At 36.7% G+C, this 20,212-nt stretch overlaps 1 protein-coding gene across 1 annotated transcript in view; it reads left to right on the forward strand.

Moving 5' to 3' along the window:
- The window catches only part of ADGRV1 (adhesion G protein-coupled receptor V1), a 677,468-nt gene that overhangs the window by 297,467 nt on the left and 359,789 nt on the right, over window positions 1-20,212 (forward strand). Inside the window, exons 78-82 of the mRNA XM_049867518.1 lie at window positions 2,523-2,930; window positions 9,187-9,371; window positions 11,992-12,241; window positions 12,934-13,073; window positions 14,615-14,775. Coding sequence (XP_049723475.1) covers window positions 2,523-2,930; window positions 9,187-9,371; window positions 11,992-12,241; window positions 12,934-13,073; window positions 14,615-14,775 — 1,144 coding nt within the window. The remainder of the gene's footprint in view (window positions 1-2,522; window positions 2,931-9,186; window positions 9,372-11,991; window positions 12,242-12,933; window positions 13,074-14,614; window positions 14,776-20,212) is intronic.

Below are 20,212 nucleotides of genomic sequence, written 5' to 3' on the forward strand. Positions count from 1 at the left end.
TTGTTTTGACTGTAAGGTAGGAAGAGAAATGAGTCAAAAAAAGTGGTTTATTCTTCTTTTTCTCTCATGAAATACATATCATCATATGTTCACTACTTTGAAGAGTAGAAGGGGAACTGGAGAAGAACAGATAATAAAGCGATTTGAGCCAGTTTCAACTGGTTCATACATTCAGATGAAAAGGGGAATCGAAGTTGCCCCCCCAAAAATCTGAATGTCAGTATCTCTATCATACTTATTTATATTCGTTCTATATTATTCATAAATAATTCCTTGAAAAACACGTCTTTGTTAGCATGTAACTCATAAAAGACACTCATTTATGAACAATATATTTTCATGAATATCCATTTTGTCATTTTTCCCTGCAAATTATAGACTTAGCAAACAGTATTAATGGTAGTGCCTTAACCCATAAACCCATTCCCTTTGAGTAGATTCTGACTCATAGATACTAATGATACTTTAACCCTTTTTGGCCCCATAGTTCATTCCTTTCTTAATAGCCTCACAATGCATTTAAAAGATTTTTTAATATTTTATCCAACATTTTAGTCATTTCAGTTGGAGCATTTTTCAGGCTATGTAGTCTGCCCTAGATATTATGCTTATTCTATCTTAAACTCCCTTCAGTAAGGCTTTTTGTTCCACCATTGCACTGAATATGCTCCTGAAAAGCCTTCCTCTTCATTGAGCTTCATTGAGTTTTTGACACAATTCATTACTTCCTCCTTCATGAGTTATGCAAATCTTCTCTGAACTTCTTAATACCACACTTCCCTGGTTTTCCTCTTACATTTTTGGCAGTTCCTTCCTGTCACCTTCATTGGCTTGTTCTGACCAGTAAATGTTGGGGTCCAGCTAAGATCTACTCCGTTGATTAGATCATCCAGGCTTGTTCCTTAAATATCACCTATCGACTGGTCACTCCCAAATTTCCATCTCTAGCCTTGTCTCTTATTGGATCCAAACTCATATATTTTATTGCTACTGCTTGACATCTAAACTTGAATGTCTAAAAGGCATCTTGGATTTAATATTTATAATAAATAACTCTTGATTTCAATATATTTATCCCACGTTTATACCATTCATCTAGTTAATCAGGCAAACAGCTAGGAGTCAAGCTCAATCTTTTCTTTTTCTGCACCAACATTGAATTCATCAGAAAGTCCCGTTGGTGCTACATTCAGAATATATTCGTAATCTGAAAACTTCTCACTCTTTTCACTCATACAACACTATTCCAGGCTAACATTACTTCTTGCTTATAGTGGTGCAAAAACCACCTATCCTTTCTCCTTTCCTTCATGTTCATCTCTTGCTACAACCTAACTATAAACAACAGAACACTCAAGAAAATATAAAACAAAATGTGTTACTCTCCTGCTCAAATCTTGCAGTATCTTCCTACCACGCTTAGCATAATGACCTACATGATCTAACTCCTGTCCCCGTCTCTAGCTTCAGCTTTTATCACTTTCCTCCTTCTTCTGGTCACACTGGGCTACTGGTCCTCCTCTGATATTCCAGGATGGCCCCCATGTTAGAACCTTTGGAGTTGCTGTTCGCTCTGCCTAAATATTTTCTCCAGATCCTTACATGGCCTGTTGCTTTACTTCACTGAGGTGTCTGTTCAGACCTCACTTCAAGACCTTCCATGACCAGCTTTATCTAAAATAGTACCCTTACTATCACCCTACCTCCCCTTATCCAGTTATATTTCTTCATAGAACTCGTCTTCATGTAAAATTATATTGTTAATTCCATAGCCTTTACATTGTCTATCTCATCCACTAGAACAGGTATTCTGCTAGTCCCATCTGCATCCTTAATAAGCCACCGATTTGTTGGCTCAGTAGTAAATAAATACACATTTGTTTGGTTCTTCCTTAGCTGTGTGTTCATGCTTCACTTCCCAAAATACTTTTAATAACCATAATTTGAAGAATTCAGAACTATTTATGTCCAGGACCTTATTCCTTAGGATATTTCCATATCTAAGTGTAAATAACAAGAGGCCAGTTTCTTTGGCTTCCTCCTTCTTTCCCTCCCTCTTCTCCTTACTCCCTCCTTACCCCTCAACCCAAGAAAAATTTCTAGGTGTGAATTAAAATGTAAATTTCTCATCTTTTCCTTGATACTTGTATCTTACAGTATGTGTTATTTAGAGTTGTGCACTCACAATTTTTAGTGCATTCACAATTGGAGAAATTCTGTAAGAGGGAATGGTGATATTTCTTTTCTAATTTGCTTTCTCAGTCTGTTCTCTGACCTTGAATTCCTATTTCTTTGTTATCCTCTCTGAAAGGCATCTAGCTTTCCTAACCCCATCACGAAATGATACATGTTTTTCTCTCTTAGGAGATTACAAAAACTAAAACCTCATGTTTTAGTAGTAAGGTTGGTGTTGCTCAGCATTTTGCCTAAGAGAAATAGAATTTGTTTAAATAGTAAGAATTTGTTTAGAACAAGATCAAACGTGTTATAGTTTCACCGAAGTGGCGGTGTTTAATTTCTAGGAGCTGAGGAGTGCTGAAACAATCGGCCGTACTCTCATATCTCCAGCTATTTCTGGGAAGGATTTTGTGAGAACTGAAGGCACACTGGTGTTTGAACCTGGGCAGAGAAACACCATAGTGGACATCATCCTAACCCCAGAGATGGCATCTTTAAATCCATTTCCTAAACGCTTCCAGATTGTGCTTTTTGACCCAAAAGGTGGGGCCAGAATTGATAAAGTATACGGGACTGCCAACATCACTCTCGTCGCTGACTTGGATTCTCAGGCTGTTTGGGGGCTTGCAGAACAGCTGCACCAGCCCCTGGATAGTGACATTCTCAACAGGGTGCTCCACAACATTAACATGAAAGTGGCCACGGAGAACACAGATGAACAGCTCAGCGCCATCTTGCATTTAATAGGCAAGGTAAGAAGTCCTTGCAGATGTAAGCAGTTGGTGTCAGTTATTATGTAAATTATAATGAAATTATGATAGTATTACATTTCTGAACATAAGAATGGAATTTGTAATATCTGACAGTCTACTGTTTCTTGGATGTGACTGATGTCTCGTTGGAAAACTTGGTCTTAAACTGGGGAATGGTAAGTGACTGCTGTGCTCTTGAAAACGTTGATAGCCTGGGGTCTGAATAGAGGCACCAGGTGTCAGCAACTGCAGGCTCATTCTAATTCTTCAGAAACTGGCTGATTAACTTTGGGGGCTGTGCCTTGGTTTTCAGATTCCATAAAAAGAAGAGTTGGACTAGATTATCCATGTAGTTCTTTTAGTTGTAGTGCCGCAGGAAAGAAGCTGTTGCCCTCTGTTTGTCTGTGGCTGCTTCTGGGCAGAAATGGAGGATAAAGGAATACCCAGATGATTCGGGCCTTCAGGTTGGCGTGGACTTGGACCAACTAGTTTTTATGTTTAATATCTTCATTAATTTTCATCTCTGCAAATGACGGAATTAAATGGAGATGTAATATTCTAAGAATTATAAATGAAGAAAAGAAAAGAAAAATTACTAAAGGAAAAGACTCCTATAGGGGTTTATTTGGGGTTTTCTTATCAAGATATTTCTTATCGACGTATTTATATTCAAGTATAAAGAGCTCTAAGTATGTACATATAAACTTAGAATACTGTATTTTTCAACATGTTGTATGCCATCGAGTCAATTACAACTCATAACAACCCTATAGACAGAGTAGAACTGCCCCATAGGGTTTCCTAGGATGTAACAGTGGTGTTACTAGGGTTGGTGTCACCAAGCGTGGTAACTCATTGTGTCCCCCCCTTCCACCTGGGGTGGGACCGGCCAGCGTACCCCCCTGGTGGATGGAGTGGCCTGGTCCGGCTCTGCTCCCCATGGGTCCGCACAGCTCCTTCCCTCTCCCATTGACCAAGATGGAGACCCTCCTCTCTACCAATGGTGGGTGCCATGGCCCAGCCACCTGCACCCTAACTGGAGGGTGATGAGGGGGTAGGGGTGGTGGTGGTGATGAGTTACTGCACTGGGTGGAGGGTGACAACTGCCTTAGTGGCCTCTCTCCCAGCGGCACCAGCTCGTCCATTGCTGCTTTGGACCCTGGGGCCATTTTGGAATCATCTCTTTTCATAGTGTCAGGGGGTGTAGTCTGCACCCCCCTGTACACCCCTAGTGATGCCACTGGCCTGTAATCTTTACAGGAGCAGAGTGATAGGTCTTTTGCCCCCGCATAGTGGCTGATGGGTTCCAACTGTCGTCTTTTCAGTTATCACCTGAGCACTTTAACCACTGTGCCAGTGACCTTTAAATACTTAAAATGTACATAATGGGGCATTAAATTATTTTGCCTATTTTACTTCCTATGGTATCTCCTAAAATACAGTGCCTGAAAGGAAGAAAAGAAAATTATAATGTATACAGCCAAAAAGAGGAAGCCTTGCCAAGTAGTTTTCAAAGAGAAGAGACTACTATTTTATGTAGAGAAAAAAGTTCTAAAGATAAGAACTTTATTGTTACTTAACATTTTCTAATGATAAAATGGCATAGGGCAATGGCAAGCTGATATTAGCCAAGAAGAGGGAAAGACTGTATAGTAACTGTGTTTTTGGGTAGAAAAGAGAACCTAGTTTTTTATGCTGTAGAGAAGATATAAGGAAATTTTTTTTTTCTTTAGTAACTTATATAAAAGAACTACCTGTTATTAGTTGGGAATAAAATCAACACTTAAGTAGAGTTGTCAAGTAGTACGTGTTGATTTCTTTTTATTGGTTCTGTCATGAGTAATGAAGCAATTATGAAATGCCTATGGGTAAATGTAGTTAACTTGTTTTGAGTAATCATTATAAAAGTATATAGTTCTTTTTTGTATATTAACACACTTTATTAAAATAAATAACCTGGGGATTGTTAGAGGAATAAAATACGTTCAGAATATTATAAATATATCATAAAAATCAAGTAGAAAACATCATTTGAATTCCTAAAAGAAAATGTATTATTGCGTTACAACTGAAGCCTTCTTTGCTCTTGATTATTTGCAAGTCAAGCTATTGTCAACTAATTTTTTTTTAGTTTTATAGTATATTGTCTTCTCAAATACCATTTTTATATGTACATTAGTACTGAAATCTGATAATTTAGGAAACTGACTTTTATTATTCATGTTTTAGACATTTGTAGTCATAAGAACAATAATGAAACCAGGACTTCAAACTGGTTCATTCTGGTTTGGACCCCTGTTGAGAATTTGCATTTCTAACAAGTGCCCAGGAAGTGATACATAAGAATCACCTGGGGATCTTGTTCAAATGTAGATTCTAATTCAGTATATCTGGAGTGGAAATATGAATTCTCATCAGGGAACTTGTTAAAAATTCAAATTCTTAGCAGGGGTTTGAACCGGTTCGAAGCCCTGAAACAGGCACTGTGTGGATAATCACACATAGATAGTGTTGCTAAATTTAACAAATAAAAACACAGGACACCTCATTAAGTTTGAATTTCAGGTAGACAAATTATTTAGTATAAAATACTAAAATTTTCACATGAAGATTAATGTTTTTTAGATGCACTCTTTGGGAAATGTTTGTACTAAAAATTATGCATTATTTAACTAGGTGACCTGTACTTTATTTGGCAACAATTTTTTTTTTTTTTTTTTTAGGTAATTAAAATATACTCTAATATATCTTCAAATTAGGAATACAAAATACAGCTTTCAAGTACTGGATAGAGCTTTATAAGGTCTTATATTCTAAGTGAAATTGTTTCATATTTGTAAGTTTTAGTTTCTCCAAAAAATTCTGTCTTCTGTATAATCTATTACTTTCCAAACCAAACCCGGTGCCGTCGAGTCAATTCCGACTTATAGTGGCCGTATAGGACAGGGTAGAACTGCCCCACAGAGTTTCCAAGGAGTGCCTGGTGGATTCGAACTGCCGACCCTTTGGTTAGCAGCTGTAACACTTAACCACTATGCCACCAGGGTTTCCAACCTATTACTTTAGAGCAACATATATTAGCCAAGAAGAAAGAAAGACTGTACAGTAACTACATTCTAGGGTAGAAAAGAAAGCCTAGTTTTGTATAATATAGAGAAGATATAAGGGAATTCTGGTACTTTTTTTTCCATAGTAACTGCATGTTACTATATGTTACTAAGAAAGCTACATGTTATCGGTTGAGAATCAATACTTAAGCAGAATTATCAAGTAGCACATGTTGATTTCTTTTTACTGGTTCTATCATAAATAATTAAACTGAATTATGAATTAGATATTACCATGACACACACACTAAAAATGGCTTATTTACATTCAGAAGATTCAAATATTATGCTAAATAAGAGCAACAGCTTTAAATGACTCACTGTAAAGATTTTCTGGATAAAATCCAGCAGTAGGTTTGGACAAATTTTTACTATGACGTAATATTCTTAAACCCTGATTTGCTCAGGCATGGTGCAGTGAAAATTATTTTAAAAAGCTGTCAGTTGCCTTAATAACAATAAGCAGCCTTTTAAGACCGTGGTGGATTTAATATGGTAATTTAAAATTTTTGTCAGGTTTTGGTTTGAGGATTATTGAAGCTTGGTAAAACACCTCCAGAGGCATTGCCTCTACTTCTGTGCCCTGGAACACTTGAACAAGCTCAGGGATTATTTCTTCTGGGAAAGTTTCATAGATTTCCCTCTGAAAGGTCTCCCCCACCCCATCTTGACAGCTTTTTCATTTTTTTTCCTGTGGTTGATCTAAACTTTGTCCTTGTTCATAAGCCAATTTTGATAGTTTTTTTATGGTTTTTTGTTGTTTATGTAAAATGGCCTTTTAGAGCCAGACTGTTTTTTTTATCATATACTTTTTAATATGTATCTTATATTTCAATGCTTTTTTTTTTTTACATTGGACTTATTTTGTATTTATGCCAACGATAATTTAAACTTAACTCTTATTTTACTGGTTGGTTTTATATTTTGTACTTGCAATAATTTTGACCGACTTGCCTGGCAGTTGTGTTATTATTTTAGGATAAGCAAATAGGTGATTTGGAGAGTGAGGGCAGGGCGGCTATTGTAAGCCCCTCCTGGCCTCTCATTTACCAAATCTGTGTTCTTGGACAGGTTAGTCTCCCTCTTTCCGCCTCAGTTTCCTTATCCACAAAGAAAGCAGTAGGACCTTCCTCACAAAATTGTTGTGAGACCTAGAGGAGTTAATGCCGAGAACAGAGTCATACAAACCACGTGTTACTTAAATAGCCTTTTGTTTTCTTTGTGAGTGCTTTACTAACAAAATTTGCATTGATCTTGAATATGAATGAAAGGTTGGCTAGCTCTAGAATCCTTTAATCCTTAAACTTCTGTACATGTTGCACTGCTGGCTTCTGGTGTTTCATTTTCAGAAAATTCTGATGTCAAACTGATTTTCATTTCTCTATTAGTAATTTTTTTTTCCTGTCTGTTTTCTGGTAGAACTTTTTTTTAACTCTTGAAATAATATTAAAAAATTACCAAGATACATCTGATATTGTCCCTTAATAGTCTTTGATATGAAGTAATCTCTGCATCTTTTGACATGAATATTTTTTAGCTTAACAAGGAACAATTTTTTTTTTTTTTCTTCTTCTACGTGCTTTTTTATATGCTCATTGGATCCTGTGAATTTGTCCTACTTGTCTGTTGTATTTTCTCTGAGTTCTGGGTGACTATCTTGAGCTTGTCTTCCATTTAGAATATTGTTTGTTTGTTTCCATGCCCAATGGACTGTTCACTGCCCCTATTGTAATTTTTACTTTGTAAAGTTTTTGTTCTGTACCTTTTATCATACTTTGCCTGTGGATTATTTTCTACTCCTCCTTACTATCGTTTAGATGGCTACCCTAATAAGTTCAGATCTTGAGTCTTGCTGTGAGTTTGGTACTGTGCTAGATTACAGAGCTACAAAATAATGTGGGGAACATGACCCATTTACTCAATGAGGTCATCTAATAGGAGAAACAAACAGATCATTTCCAGGTTGTCATAAATTCATTAATAATGGTACGTGCAAATTACAGAGTGATCAGGCGTGTTGGTGAGTGCGGATTAGTGTAGGAATCACCTAGAAAGTGATGACTAATTTGGATTTTAAAAAATTAATTAGGACTTCTCAGTTATGTAAGGAGCCCTGGTAGCACAGTGGTTAAGCACTTGGTTCGAACCCACCAGCCGCTCCTCAGGAGAAAGATGTGGCTACCGGCTTCCATAAAGACTGCAGCCTTGGAAACCCTATGGGCAGTTTCACTGTCCTGTAGGTTTTTTTTTTTGTTTTATAGGGTTGCTAAGGGTCGAATTGATTCAACGGCAGTGATCTTTTTTGGTTTTCTCAGGTATTTAAGAACTTAGTGGAATGAGAAATCAATAGCTTCACACTCATGATTAGTCAGACAATAAAAATGTGATCCCCATCATTCTGGCAAGGAAAAAAATCACGAAGGCTGTTTCACCTCCACCTCCATTTCCCGAACAACAAATGATTCAGTTCATTTAAAGTTGGAGGAGTCATACTTACTGATAAAGGCAAGAGTGCGAGGAGCTCTGGGCTACTCTTGGTTGGAGAAGGATTTTCTCATTTGACTCTTTAAAAATTTAGTGATATATCATGGCTTCCAATTACTGAAAAATAGATAGTAAAGAATAATCTTGCTTCTATTATTGACAGATATTCTTGAAGAATTAATTTTTAAGATGTTGATCAAAAGAATAAGAATCCTTGGGATGTATATAAAAGTGAGATTAATTTTCCCTTATGATGTTAATTTTTATGATTAAAATCAAGTGATCCATGCAACCGTCTTGGACTGTATCTACTAATCAAATAGGAAATATTTTTGTGATTATGCCTTTCCCTTATAAATTATTTATACCTTTTAAGTGCCCAAACCCGTAACCCGTTGCCATCGAGTCAATTCTGACTCATAGCGAGTGACCCTATAGGACAGAGTAAAACTGCCACATAGAGTCTCCAAGGAGTGCCTGGTGGATTCGAACTGCCGACCTTTTGATTAGCAGCAGTAGTTCTTAACCATTACGCCACCAGAGTTTCCTCTTTTAAGTGCAGATGTTAATAATTGTTAACAAAGGAGACGTATTATATACACAATGTATATAACAAGAACTTTATTTTTGAAGATGATATACTTTCATCCTTGAATTTTTTCCAGATAACAGTTGAAGGAAAAAATCAAGTGTTCAGTATTGAAAGCCGAAATCTCTTCTATGAAATTCTTTGTGCTCTTATTAACCCAAAGCGCAGGGATACTAGGGGATTCAGCCACTTTGCTGAAATGACTGAGAGTTTTGCCTTTTCTCTGTTGACTGATGTTACCTGTGGCTCTCCTGGTGAAAAGTAAGTGTCTTTTAATATATTTTTGGTTCCTCATATCTATGTATTTTTTCATAGTTTACAAAGCAATATGTAATGCAAATTTGAGATATAGATGATATAACTAAGAACTATACTACCAATGCATTGTATCTCTTGGGTAAGTGAAGTTAATTATTTGAAGAAACCTACATCATGAAAAAATGAATTTATGCTGTCAACAATGTATTCTTATTTTGCAATACCTTTTAAAAAATAAGAAGTCCTATTGTTTATCCTTAGGTATATAATAAATAGAAGATACATTCTGAATACGAGAAAAAGAAAAGTGACTCTAACCTTTATGAGTTTTTGATGTGCTGTTAATTTTGCTTCCCCTTGAAGTATGGTTTAGTTTCATCCTTTTGGAGGTAGCTTTCAGAACATTGTTGATTTTCAGACTGGTTGTTTCATGGCTAGAGTTTCATGGCAGAAAGCTAGCAAGATGAAAAGAAAAAAAAAAAATGTGGTTAATGTTCATTATTAATTATATAGTTAATTTTCTAACTATGTGTTACTATTCTTCAAATGTCATGTTGTTAGAAATTATATTTAAAAGGTAAAATGGATCATTGTAGTATAACAACTTAAAAATGTTTTGTTTTTATTTGATTTAGCACAAAAGTGGTTGTAAGTTGAAATTTATCCCTAATTCTTACAGAGTAATATATATGTTACTTAAAAAGCAACGGTGGTTATTTAGTGGACAGTGTCTAGTTAAGAGTGTGTATATAAATCTCTACTAAATTAATTATTTATTCTTTTAACGAATGCTATCATCAGCATTCATTCATTGAAGTCACATTAAAATTAAGAGACATTTTGAAGAAGACATTTAAAAAATCTGGTATAATAATTTGAATAATCTTTTCATTTAGGGCACTTTCTGTGAACTCTCAACAACTAATTAAAAATTAGGTTTGTAGTACTTTTAACGTGAGTTCTTAGGTTAAAACTATGTCACCGGGCATTGAGAGCCAGCTGAGGTTGGTCACCATAGACATGCAGTGGTGCCAGTCTGCATGTTAATGTTTGTTTTTTTCCACCCTTCACTTCAGCTGGAATGTGAGGCAGATTGTGAGACTGGTCAAGATACGTGTAGTGGAAGGACATGGATAGAGGAGGTTAAGAATGTAATATCTTAAACTGGCCCCTACAAAGGGCCAGGAGGTGGCACCTTTGTGTCGAGGTTGGGTAGAGTCACTATGTGTGTGGTGTTGGTCTCAGTTTTCCAAGGTAGTGGAGTCCATGATGGCACTGACTGGGCTAAATCTTGATAGATTCCGGGGGAGCAGAGATGGGACTGTGCAGCCATGGAGCTGAGGTTCACTAGTCTCACCCACGTGGAGCCTAGTTTGGGGGTCTGCAGAAGTATCTTTTAGGCTGGGAGTCACCAGTGAAGATGTGGGAAACTAGGCGGGGAGATTAAGAGCTGAGCTTTTGACAGGCTGATATGGAGGTGCCTATGGCCTGTACAGATTGAGCTGTCTTAATAGGAGGCTTGGATACAGGGGCGCAGAGCCCTGGATAAATAGCTGGATTAAAGATAGACACTTTAAGGCACCTATTCAAATGTGATAGTTAAAATTGTGGACAAGAATTTTTTAGAGATGGTGTATAGTTAGAGGAGGGAGAAGTTAGTCCTTACCCTTTCCTTTCCTTTCTCAAGTCTTCCATTTAAAATTCTCTGCTCCATTTTCCAGGAGAGAGGTCTTGACAAGGCATCATTTAGATCCATGATCTTGTCTCTACATCTATCATGGCTCATGTAACTTTTAGTGTTTAATGCATAACTTGTTACCTAATAATATATTCTTCAGACAGGGGTCAGAGACCAAAGATTATTTCAGGGTTAGGGTTAGGACCTTTTTTTTTTTTTTTTTTTAATCTTTTCATGGTTCTCAAACATGCTGGGTTCACAGACACGTTACATCACATTTATGTGGGACTAGTTAAAAATACAGATTCCTAGATCCCAGTGTCCATCCCTGGCAAGGTTTTAGTGAGTCTAGAGTATTATTTATCTAGAAATTTGTATTTTTAAACAAGCTTCTAAGCGATTTCAACACACTGAGGTTTGGAAGCAACTTCACTGTGCCTAGGAGATCTTTAAAACATAACTCTTAAATGAGTAAAGATCCCTTACCAGTGACATGTTTAAGATTAACAGTGCTCTGGTTAGTTAGAAAGGAGTGAGGTAGACTTAATGAAAACATAGCTCTAGATGTGTGAGGTTTATGCTACCCTTAAATAAAGCAGAGGGTTTCAGTTTAGTGGACATACCCTTTCCTCAGCCTAGTCTGACCAATTCTATGTGGCCAACACAGAAAGCACATTGTATAGTCACAGATTATATCTGACATCCATGAAACAGCTTTCAGAAATCCATGTATTTGGTTACCAGGAGGATCAGGCAAAAGAATGCAGAAAGTTCTGTGCAAAAATCATGAGATTTAATCATAAAAGAATTGAAAACATATCCCCTCTACTGCTTCTGGGTTTATAGTGTCATTGTTACATGTTCAGTGCATTTTAGCAAATATAAGTGGATGTACACGAGCAAATTGCATATCATTTTAGCAGAGCTTTTGCTTTTCTGTTATAGAAGCAAAACCATCCTTGACAGTTGTCCATATTTGTCAATACTGGCCCTGTACTGGTATCCTCAGCAAATCAATGGGCACAAGTTTGAAGGAAAGGAAGGCGATTATATTCGAATTCCTGAGAGGTTATTGGATGTCCCGGATGCAGAAATAATGGCTGGGAAAAGTGCATGCAAATTAGTCCAGTTCACAGAGTATAGCAGTCAGCAGTGGTTTACAGCTGGGAATAATCTTCCTGCCCTGAAAAATAAGGTAATTTGTCATTTCAAGAATTACACGGTTGGAATCTGATTTTTCCTTAGCAGCCACTCTTCAGAATCTATTTGCGTGATCTGATCGGTGCTGCTCATGGTGAACTAATTGTGCAAAATTTTCTATCTTTCTGAACTATTTGTAGACTGTTTAGTTTCAAAAATAGTTGGAAGTATTTTCTTCATGTTTTATTGAGTAAAATATATATATATAAAAAACTTATGTATATATATAGCTTTCAATAATATAAAAACCCAAAAATCTGTTGCTGTGGAGTTGATTCCGACTCCCACAGCAACCCTATAAGACAGAGTAGAACTGCCCCTTAGGATTTCCAAGGAGCAGCTAGTGGATTTGAACTGTCAGCCGTTTGGTTAGCAGCCATAGCTCTTAATCACTGTGCCACCAGGGCTCCTCATTAATGTAAGATCATATATACTTCACTCGTGACGGGGTCAGCCAATTTTAGTCAAACCGAGAGTGGTCAGCTGAAGACTGCTGAGTAACTGGAGTTAGAATATCTGCCACAGAAAACCAGATGCGCTGCATTCACAAGTAAGCTAACTATTAATGTGGTAGTAAGCATGCGACTGAAGTGACTAGAAAAATGAGACAATGTTCAGAATGGGAGATTCAGTCATGACGCTAATTAGAAAATAACATTAGATTTTCTGTCCTTTGTGACATTATAGGTATTATCACTGAGCGTGAAAGGTCAAAGTTCACATCCCCTGACTGACAACAATGAGGTTCTCTACAGGATTTATGCTGCCGAACCTAGAATTGTTCCCCAAACATCCCTTTGTCTCCTCTGGAATCAGGCTGCTGCAAGGTACTTATTAATGAGTTTTTAAAATCAGCGTTTGTTCCCCATTCCAGTATCATTGAGCCGAATTTTCTGTACTGAACGGAGGTGGTAGTCTCAGGTGAGACGTTAGACTGGAGAAAAACCTCTACCATAATAAGAGTGAGTGGCATAGGAAATGGTCTTAGCATTGTTCAGGTGGCAAATGCCATAAAACAATTTAAATATGTAACACATTATTTACTTCTTAATGATTACCGCTTTCCTGGGAGGAAGCATGAGTTCTACCCAATTCAGATTATCAGTTAATTTGTTGCACAAGAAAGGAAATTCCTTCTTTTTACCCCTTTCAGCTGGGCTTGTTTCTGGAGCTGATGCTCTACATTTAGAGGGATAGCAAGGTTTTATAATTCTCACCCATGTATTGATGGCTTAGAGTTTTGGGATTAAAGCCATGCACAGGAATGAGAAGAATATAGTGAGTCTTTCTTTGAATCTACTTTGCCAAAGACCGCCAAGTTCCAGAAGAGTTACCACCACTCAGAGCTCGTGCAGGGTCAGGTAGCTCTGGCTGAGAGGTCTAGGTTCCAGGTTCAGTCATTACCCACCCGTTGCCGTTGAGTTGATTCCGACTCATAGCAACCCTATAGGACAGAGTAGAACTGCCTTATAGGGTTTCCAAGGAGCTCCTGGGGGATTCAAACTGCCAACCTTTTGGTTAACAGACATAGCTTTAAACTACTACGCCACCAGCGTTTCCAGTTCAGTCAGTAGAGTCTGTTTATTACTGAATTTCAGCCACACAAACTAAAATTCTAAATAAGTTTAACAGTTTACCTTAGTAACCAACCACCCTCCAAAACAGCAAAATTCTTTGTGAAAAAAAAAGTTTTTTTTAATTGAAATTCCTTGTGCTTGATGACAGATCTTAAACATAACATGTAGAGACTCTGTAATCCTCAATATATGATTAATAATAAATATTTCAAGCTTGAATCTATAATTTGAGTTAAGTCTTATATTCTTAACTCAATGTGAGGCTGTATTTTCTATTATTACAACGAGGACTTTGTGCTAAATTAGGCAGGGCTTATAGAAGGAACACTTGAAGGAATCTTAGAAAACATATATGCAATATAAGTGGCTCCACAGTACAAAAAAGATGATGAAGAAATCCTAGAAAGGGGTATAAATAAGTGGTTTACAAGCATAAGGAATTGTGGAAATTAAGGAAGGGTGAGCACTACACGTGTAATGGATTTTTTAATGACAGAGAAGAGTGCCTTCTATTGAAAACTTTGGGATACATTTCCTTTAGATTAGAAAGATGCTCTGTTAAGAGGACCAACTTCTTTGTTACCTGGAACACTCTTGCAGGTTTGGTTGGTATTTAGGCTGTCTTCTTAAGGTGTCTTGTGGGATCACCATTTCCCAGACATGATGTTCCTTCCAGTGTTTCTTCTTGGGTAAAGAACACTTAAGTTCAGCAAGTTATTTTTTCTTTAAAGGCTATCTCAACTCCTTAAGCTGATGAAAGAGGAATAGTGACTGTTGTGTTTTTTCCCTAGCTGGTTGTCTGACAGTCAGTTTTGCAAGGTGGTTGAGGACACTTCAGACTACGTGGAATGTGCCTGTTCACACATGTCCGTGTATGCTGTTTTCGCCCAGACTGACAACTTGTCTTCATACAATGAAGCCTTTTTCTCTTCAGGATTTATATGTATCTCAGGTCAGTTGCAGTATCTTTGAGTTAATAAATTTAAATATTTTAAGCAGAATAAAAGCCTGTTTTGCCATAGTCCTTTTATATATGCAAGGTTCAAACTTACTGTGGGAAAAATAAATTTTCCCACTGTCTTATTCATTAATTCATGCAACAAATATTTATGGAGGGCGCACTTTGTGCTGAGGAAGCAGTGAAGGACAAGACATAGTTCCACCTTATAAGGAGAGTAAGATACAGTGTGGGATAAAAGCTAGATAATAGGAAAGGATGCAGTTCACAGCGCTATGGGTTAGAGAGCAGACTCTGAAGTGAGAATGTCAGGATTATGTGAGATAATACATACAAAGCATTTTGTATTTTTATTAAAAAAAAAAAATACCCACCCGTGAGTTGATTTATATTCTACAACTTGGGAGCTCTAAGTATGCCAACCACTGTGTTAAAAAATAAATTCTTTCACTTTCCATTCCAGGCCCACCATTTCTGGCAGTAATAGGAACTTTCATTGTATTAGTTTTGGTCAAGTTATTTACCTACAAGTATAGAATTATTTTCATATGCTGACTTAATTATATGGTTGTAAGTCTGAGAATTCCTTAAAATCTTATTTCTACCCAGTCCCACCCACCCACAGCTTTTTTCTCTGAACAATGTTTATACCAAGAGGATATAGATGTTGCTGTTGTTAGGTGCCATCAAGTCATTTCCAACTCATAGTAATCCTTTGTACAACAGAACGAAACACTGCCCAATCCTGCACCATCCTCATGATCATTGTTATGTCTAAGCCTGTTGTTTCTGCCATTGTGTCAATCCACCTTGTTGAGGGTCTTCCTGTTTTTCGCTGACCCTCTACTTTACCAACCATGATGTCCTTCTCCAGGGACTGGAACCTCCTGATAACATGTCTAAAGTATGTGAGACTAAAGTCTTGCCATCCTTGCTTCTAAGACAGTCCAGGCAGTCCTGGCAGTCCAGGGTATATTCAATATTCTTTGCCAGCACCGTAATTCAAAGGCATGAATTCTTCAATCTTCCTTATTCATTGCCCAGCTTTTGCATGCGTATGAGGCAATTGAAAATACATGGGTTGGGTTTACACGGCTGAAACATCTAGATGTCATTATAGAGAGGTCAGTCCAAGTGCTGCCATATAGATACGGTAATGCTTAAAAACATGAACTCTGCAGCCAAACTGCCTGGGTTCAAATACTGGTTCTTTCATTGGGTAGCTGTGGAACCTGAAGCAAATGACTTAGTTTCTCTGTAGTTTGCTTTTCTCACCTCTAAAATATGACTGATAATTATACTACGTAAGAGATGTTAATTAAAAAATTTCTGACGTTCTGCTTTAGTGGTGTTTTGTCTCTAAGTGTGATTATCATTGAACATGTGTGTTATGTATTTAGGGTGCAAACAGTCCTCCAAATGATCTTTACATGTTAGGAAGTTTTTCTGGAGATTGAAGCAAATAATTAAGTAGTATTCTTTGTTGTGGTGGTTAGAATCTTTTCGACATAGGTAAATTTTATAAAGTTTTATATTTTTTCTTGATGTATCTTAATTTTGAACCTGTGCTTAGATTCAATAGCAAAAGGTAATAATTTCTTATTCTTAATAATATCTTTCATAAAGGAAGATATTTCTTGCTTAGTAGATACTTCTAGGTCCCTACAGCCCCAAAATTACGTGAAAATATCTTATTTTACTTTAATGCTACTATATTTAAGGAGCACAGAAGCTGCATAGAATGAGAAAACAAGGCCAAAAGATACAAAGGCTGAAACTAAATCTAGATGTCATTATACTTGTTTTCATGAAGTGCTGTTATGACTCACAAAAATTGCTTGTTCTGAATACTGAACATCAATAGAATGAGTTTTAAAAACTAAAGAGAGACTGTTATCCCAATTTTATACAAAAAAAAAAAAAACTGTCAGTACTAGACAGTGTTTCCTGAGAGAATCATTAACAAATATATCTTTGCTGCAACTCACTCTAGAAAAAAAACTACCTAGATTTGCCCACGTGAGAATCAATACCTAAATGTCAGTGTCTACGTTTGGGTTGTATTTGAAATGTTTGTGTCCCCCCCCCCACCCCCATCTGTCATAACATGACTTACATGGCATGTTCTGGAGATTAGGAGATGGGCATTTAAAAAGGGCCTGTCTTTGTGCCTCAGTTTCATCTTCAAGGGAGGATGAATGCTCATCTTTCTGATGGGCCTCCAGGAACGAGAAAAGAGAATTTTATGTGTTACATGCAGATTCTATAATTTAGGTAAGGATACTCCAAATCTCCCTCTGAATCTGGTAACAATCTGACTAGCTCTTTTCATTAAATGTAGTAACATACAGTTAGAATTTAAACTTAGAAACAAAAAAATCAAGACAGATCACAATGTACCTGGACCAATCCTAGTCTGGAATTCTGGTTACTGTACTAGAACAACTGAAACAAACAAATTATGTAAAATGGACACATAGACCAAAATGTTTAGTAATCCTCAGCTTAGAACGATGAATGATGAGGGTTTATATTTTATGTGACCTTTAAAATCATAAATGATAAATGCCAGTAAATTCAACTAAGGTTATCCCTTAAGGCTGAAAAAAATGGAAAGAGAGGACAGGTAAAGTATCTCTGTGTGCAGTAGAGTATAACATTATGGAGCTCACCTGAAAGATGACTTGAGGGAAATACAACTTCAAAATAACTTTAGATGATAATGCTATAATTTTATAGTATACTTATTAAGGAAACAACATGTTTGAAGTACATATTACTGTTTAGAGGTTGATGTCAAAGAAGACCACTCTGGCTCCCCATATCTCTTTTGATGTTGTACTGTCAAAGAATATTGGATTGGATTTATCTTGTTTTGAATCTGAATGTGAATCTCTAAAGAGAGATCATAAGACCCTAGAAATCGCATTCAGATTCAAAACAAGATGATCTTAAAGAGATTCTGTAACATTCCATATCCCATTTCAGTCTTAATATTAGTAAAATGTGTGGTGAATCTCTTACATTCAGAGTGGTTTTAAAGCTGAGATTAGAGTTGAACGACAGTCTTCATCTTTGTCTCATTTGTTTTTGTTTTCTTTTGGTTCTCTTACAGTTGAGAAACCCTTTAACACATTAGTCAAACTACAGCTTTTTCCTTTTAAATGGCTAATGGTTTTGTTTACTTTTTATAGACGGCTAAGTTTAAGTATATAAATGTCAACACAAGGCTAACTTTCTACAATGTAACAGGAAGTAATTGTCTAAAAATTACTTAAAAATAAGGCTTAGAGGATAGGTAAACAAAATCCAAAGGCCTTTGAAGCATAGTTATTCTTTTGTTCAAAGTTTATTAAACTGCAAGAATGTTGTAGTTGGGATTTTTATATTTTTACAGGCTGAGATTATCATAGTTTTTCCAGAAAAAATAACTTCGCAGATGCCATTCATTCACTTCAAATTTATTTTTACAAATAAGAAATATTTTCTAAAAGTTTGTGTCAGTTTCTTCCAAAAACATTAAGTTCATGTTTTCACTGTTGTCATTGTCTTAAAATAGCCATTATGATTATTGGGGAGGGTATCTATATTAAAAAAGAAAAAAAAAAAAAAGCATCTTTATCTTGACTATCAAATGTAGAGTTATTCACAAAAAGAATAGAATAAAAATGCTGAAGAACTAAAAAAAAAAAAGTGGTTTGAAGGAGTAACTGCAGATGATAAAGAAGTGAGAAGTTAGTTTTAATTCTAGCAGGGCATAAAGGTGTTGGATTTCTGTGTGTGTGTGTGTTATTTGGGATGAATTTGGCTACAAGTAACAGAGGACAACTCAAAATGTCTTTAAAAGGGAGATTTAGTTTCAAGGTTGATTAATTCAGCACCTTCATGGTGTCGTTAGAGGACCAGGTTCGTTCATTTTTCTGTTTTGCTACTCTCGATTTTTTTTCTCAGCTTTGTCCCTACATCTTGAGATGGCTGCAGCAGCTCCAAGCATCATATACACAATAATGCCTAGGCTCCCCAGAAGAAAAACACTTATTTGGATCCTGTTTTAAGAGCAATGAAAATTTCCTTGAAAGCCACCCGGAATGTTTCTTATCACATCTCTTTGACCAGAATTGTGTACTGTGACCTTGCATAAACTAGTCACAGTCCAGGAGAAGGTACAGACAGATAGAAGTAGAGAGAGAAAAGCAGGGGAAAGAGCTTCAGGTATCTTTTTTTAATTTTTAATGTGCTTTAAGTGAAAGTTTACGAATCAAGTCAGTCTCTCATACAAAAATTTGTATACATCTTGCTATATACTCCTAATTGCACTCCACCTAGTGAGACAGCCTGCTTCTTACCTCCACTCTCTCTTTTCTTGTCCATTCCTCCAGCTTCTAACCCCCTCTGTCCTCTTAGCTCCCCTCCAGTTAGGAGATGCCAACATAGTCTCAAAGTGTCTACTTGATCCAAGAAGCTCATTCTTCACCAGCATCTTTTTCTATCCCATTGTCCAGTCCAATCCCTGTCTGAAGAGTTGGCTTTGGGAATGGTTCCTGTCTTGGGCTAACAGAAGGTCTGGGGGCCGTGACCACTGGGTTCCTTCTAGTCTCAGTCAGACCATTAAGTCTGGTTTTTTTTATGAGAATTTGGGGTCTGCATCCCACTGCTCTCCTGCTCCCTCAGGAGTTCTCTCTTATGTTCTTTGTCAGAGCAGTCATCACTTGTAGCTGTTCACCATCTAGTTCTTCTGGTCTGGTTCAAGTATCTTTGTTCTTGAACATTGTGTCTGCAATGCCTGATACTCCCTGATATGGTTTTATAATAACTATTTTTAAGTGAAAAAATAAATGAATATAGTGTTGATCTGACATCCTCCAATAATAAGATGTACTTGTGGCTATGTGAATCAAGTTCATACTTTGAAGTACCAAACCATCTCGTTTTAATAATTGTTAAGAATTTTTTTTCTGGAATATAATATACACTTTCTTGCTTTCACCCATGATAGTTTAACACAGTGTTCCGATAGAACTTTCTGCAGAGATAGAAATGTCCTGCACTGAGCAATACGGTAGCAACTAGCCATATATGGTCATTGAGCCCCTGGAATACTGTTGGCACTACTAGGGAACTGAATTTTTAATTATATTTGATTTTAGTCAATTCAAATTTTAGTAATCACATATGGCTAGTGGCTATTGGATTGTATCAGACAGTGCTGGTTTAATATCCTGGTTGTATGAAGACTGGTCACTTATTCTTTTGCGGTAAGTCCTTAGCTCTGATACTTGGAAATTGTGTACTTTAAGGTGCTTTAGAATCATACTGACTTTTATTCAACCTAGGAATCTTTTCAGGATCGGGTATTTTGTTTTCCTGCTCTTAGCTTATTAGTAGCAGTATCAAAAAAACATTCTGCTGAGGGGAGAGCTACAGAAATAGG

Source organism: Elephas maximus, chromosome 2 (genome assembly GCF_024166365.1).
Source record: "Elephas maximus indicus isolate mEleMax1 chromosome 2, mEleMax1 primary haplotype, whole genome shotgun sequence".
Lineage (NCBI taxonomy): Eukaryota > Metazoa > Chordata > Mammalia > Proboscidea > Elephantidae > Elephas > Elephas maximus.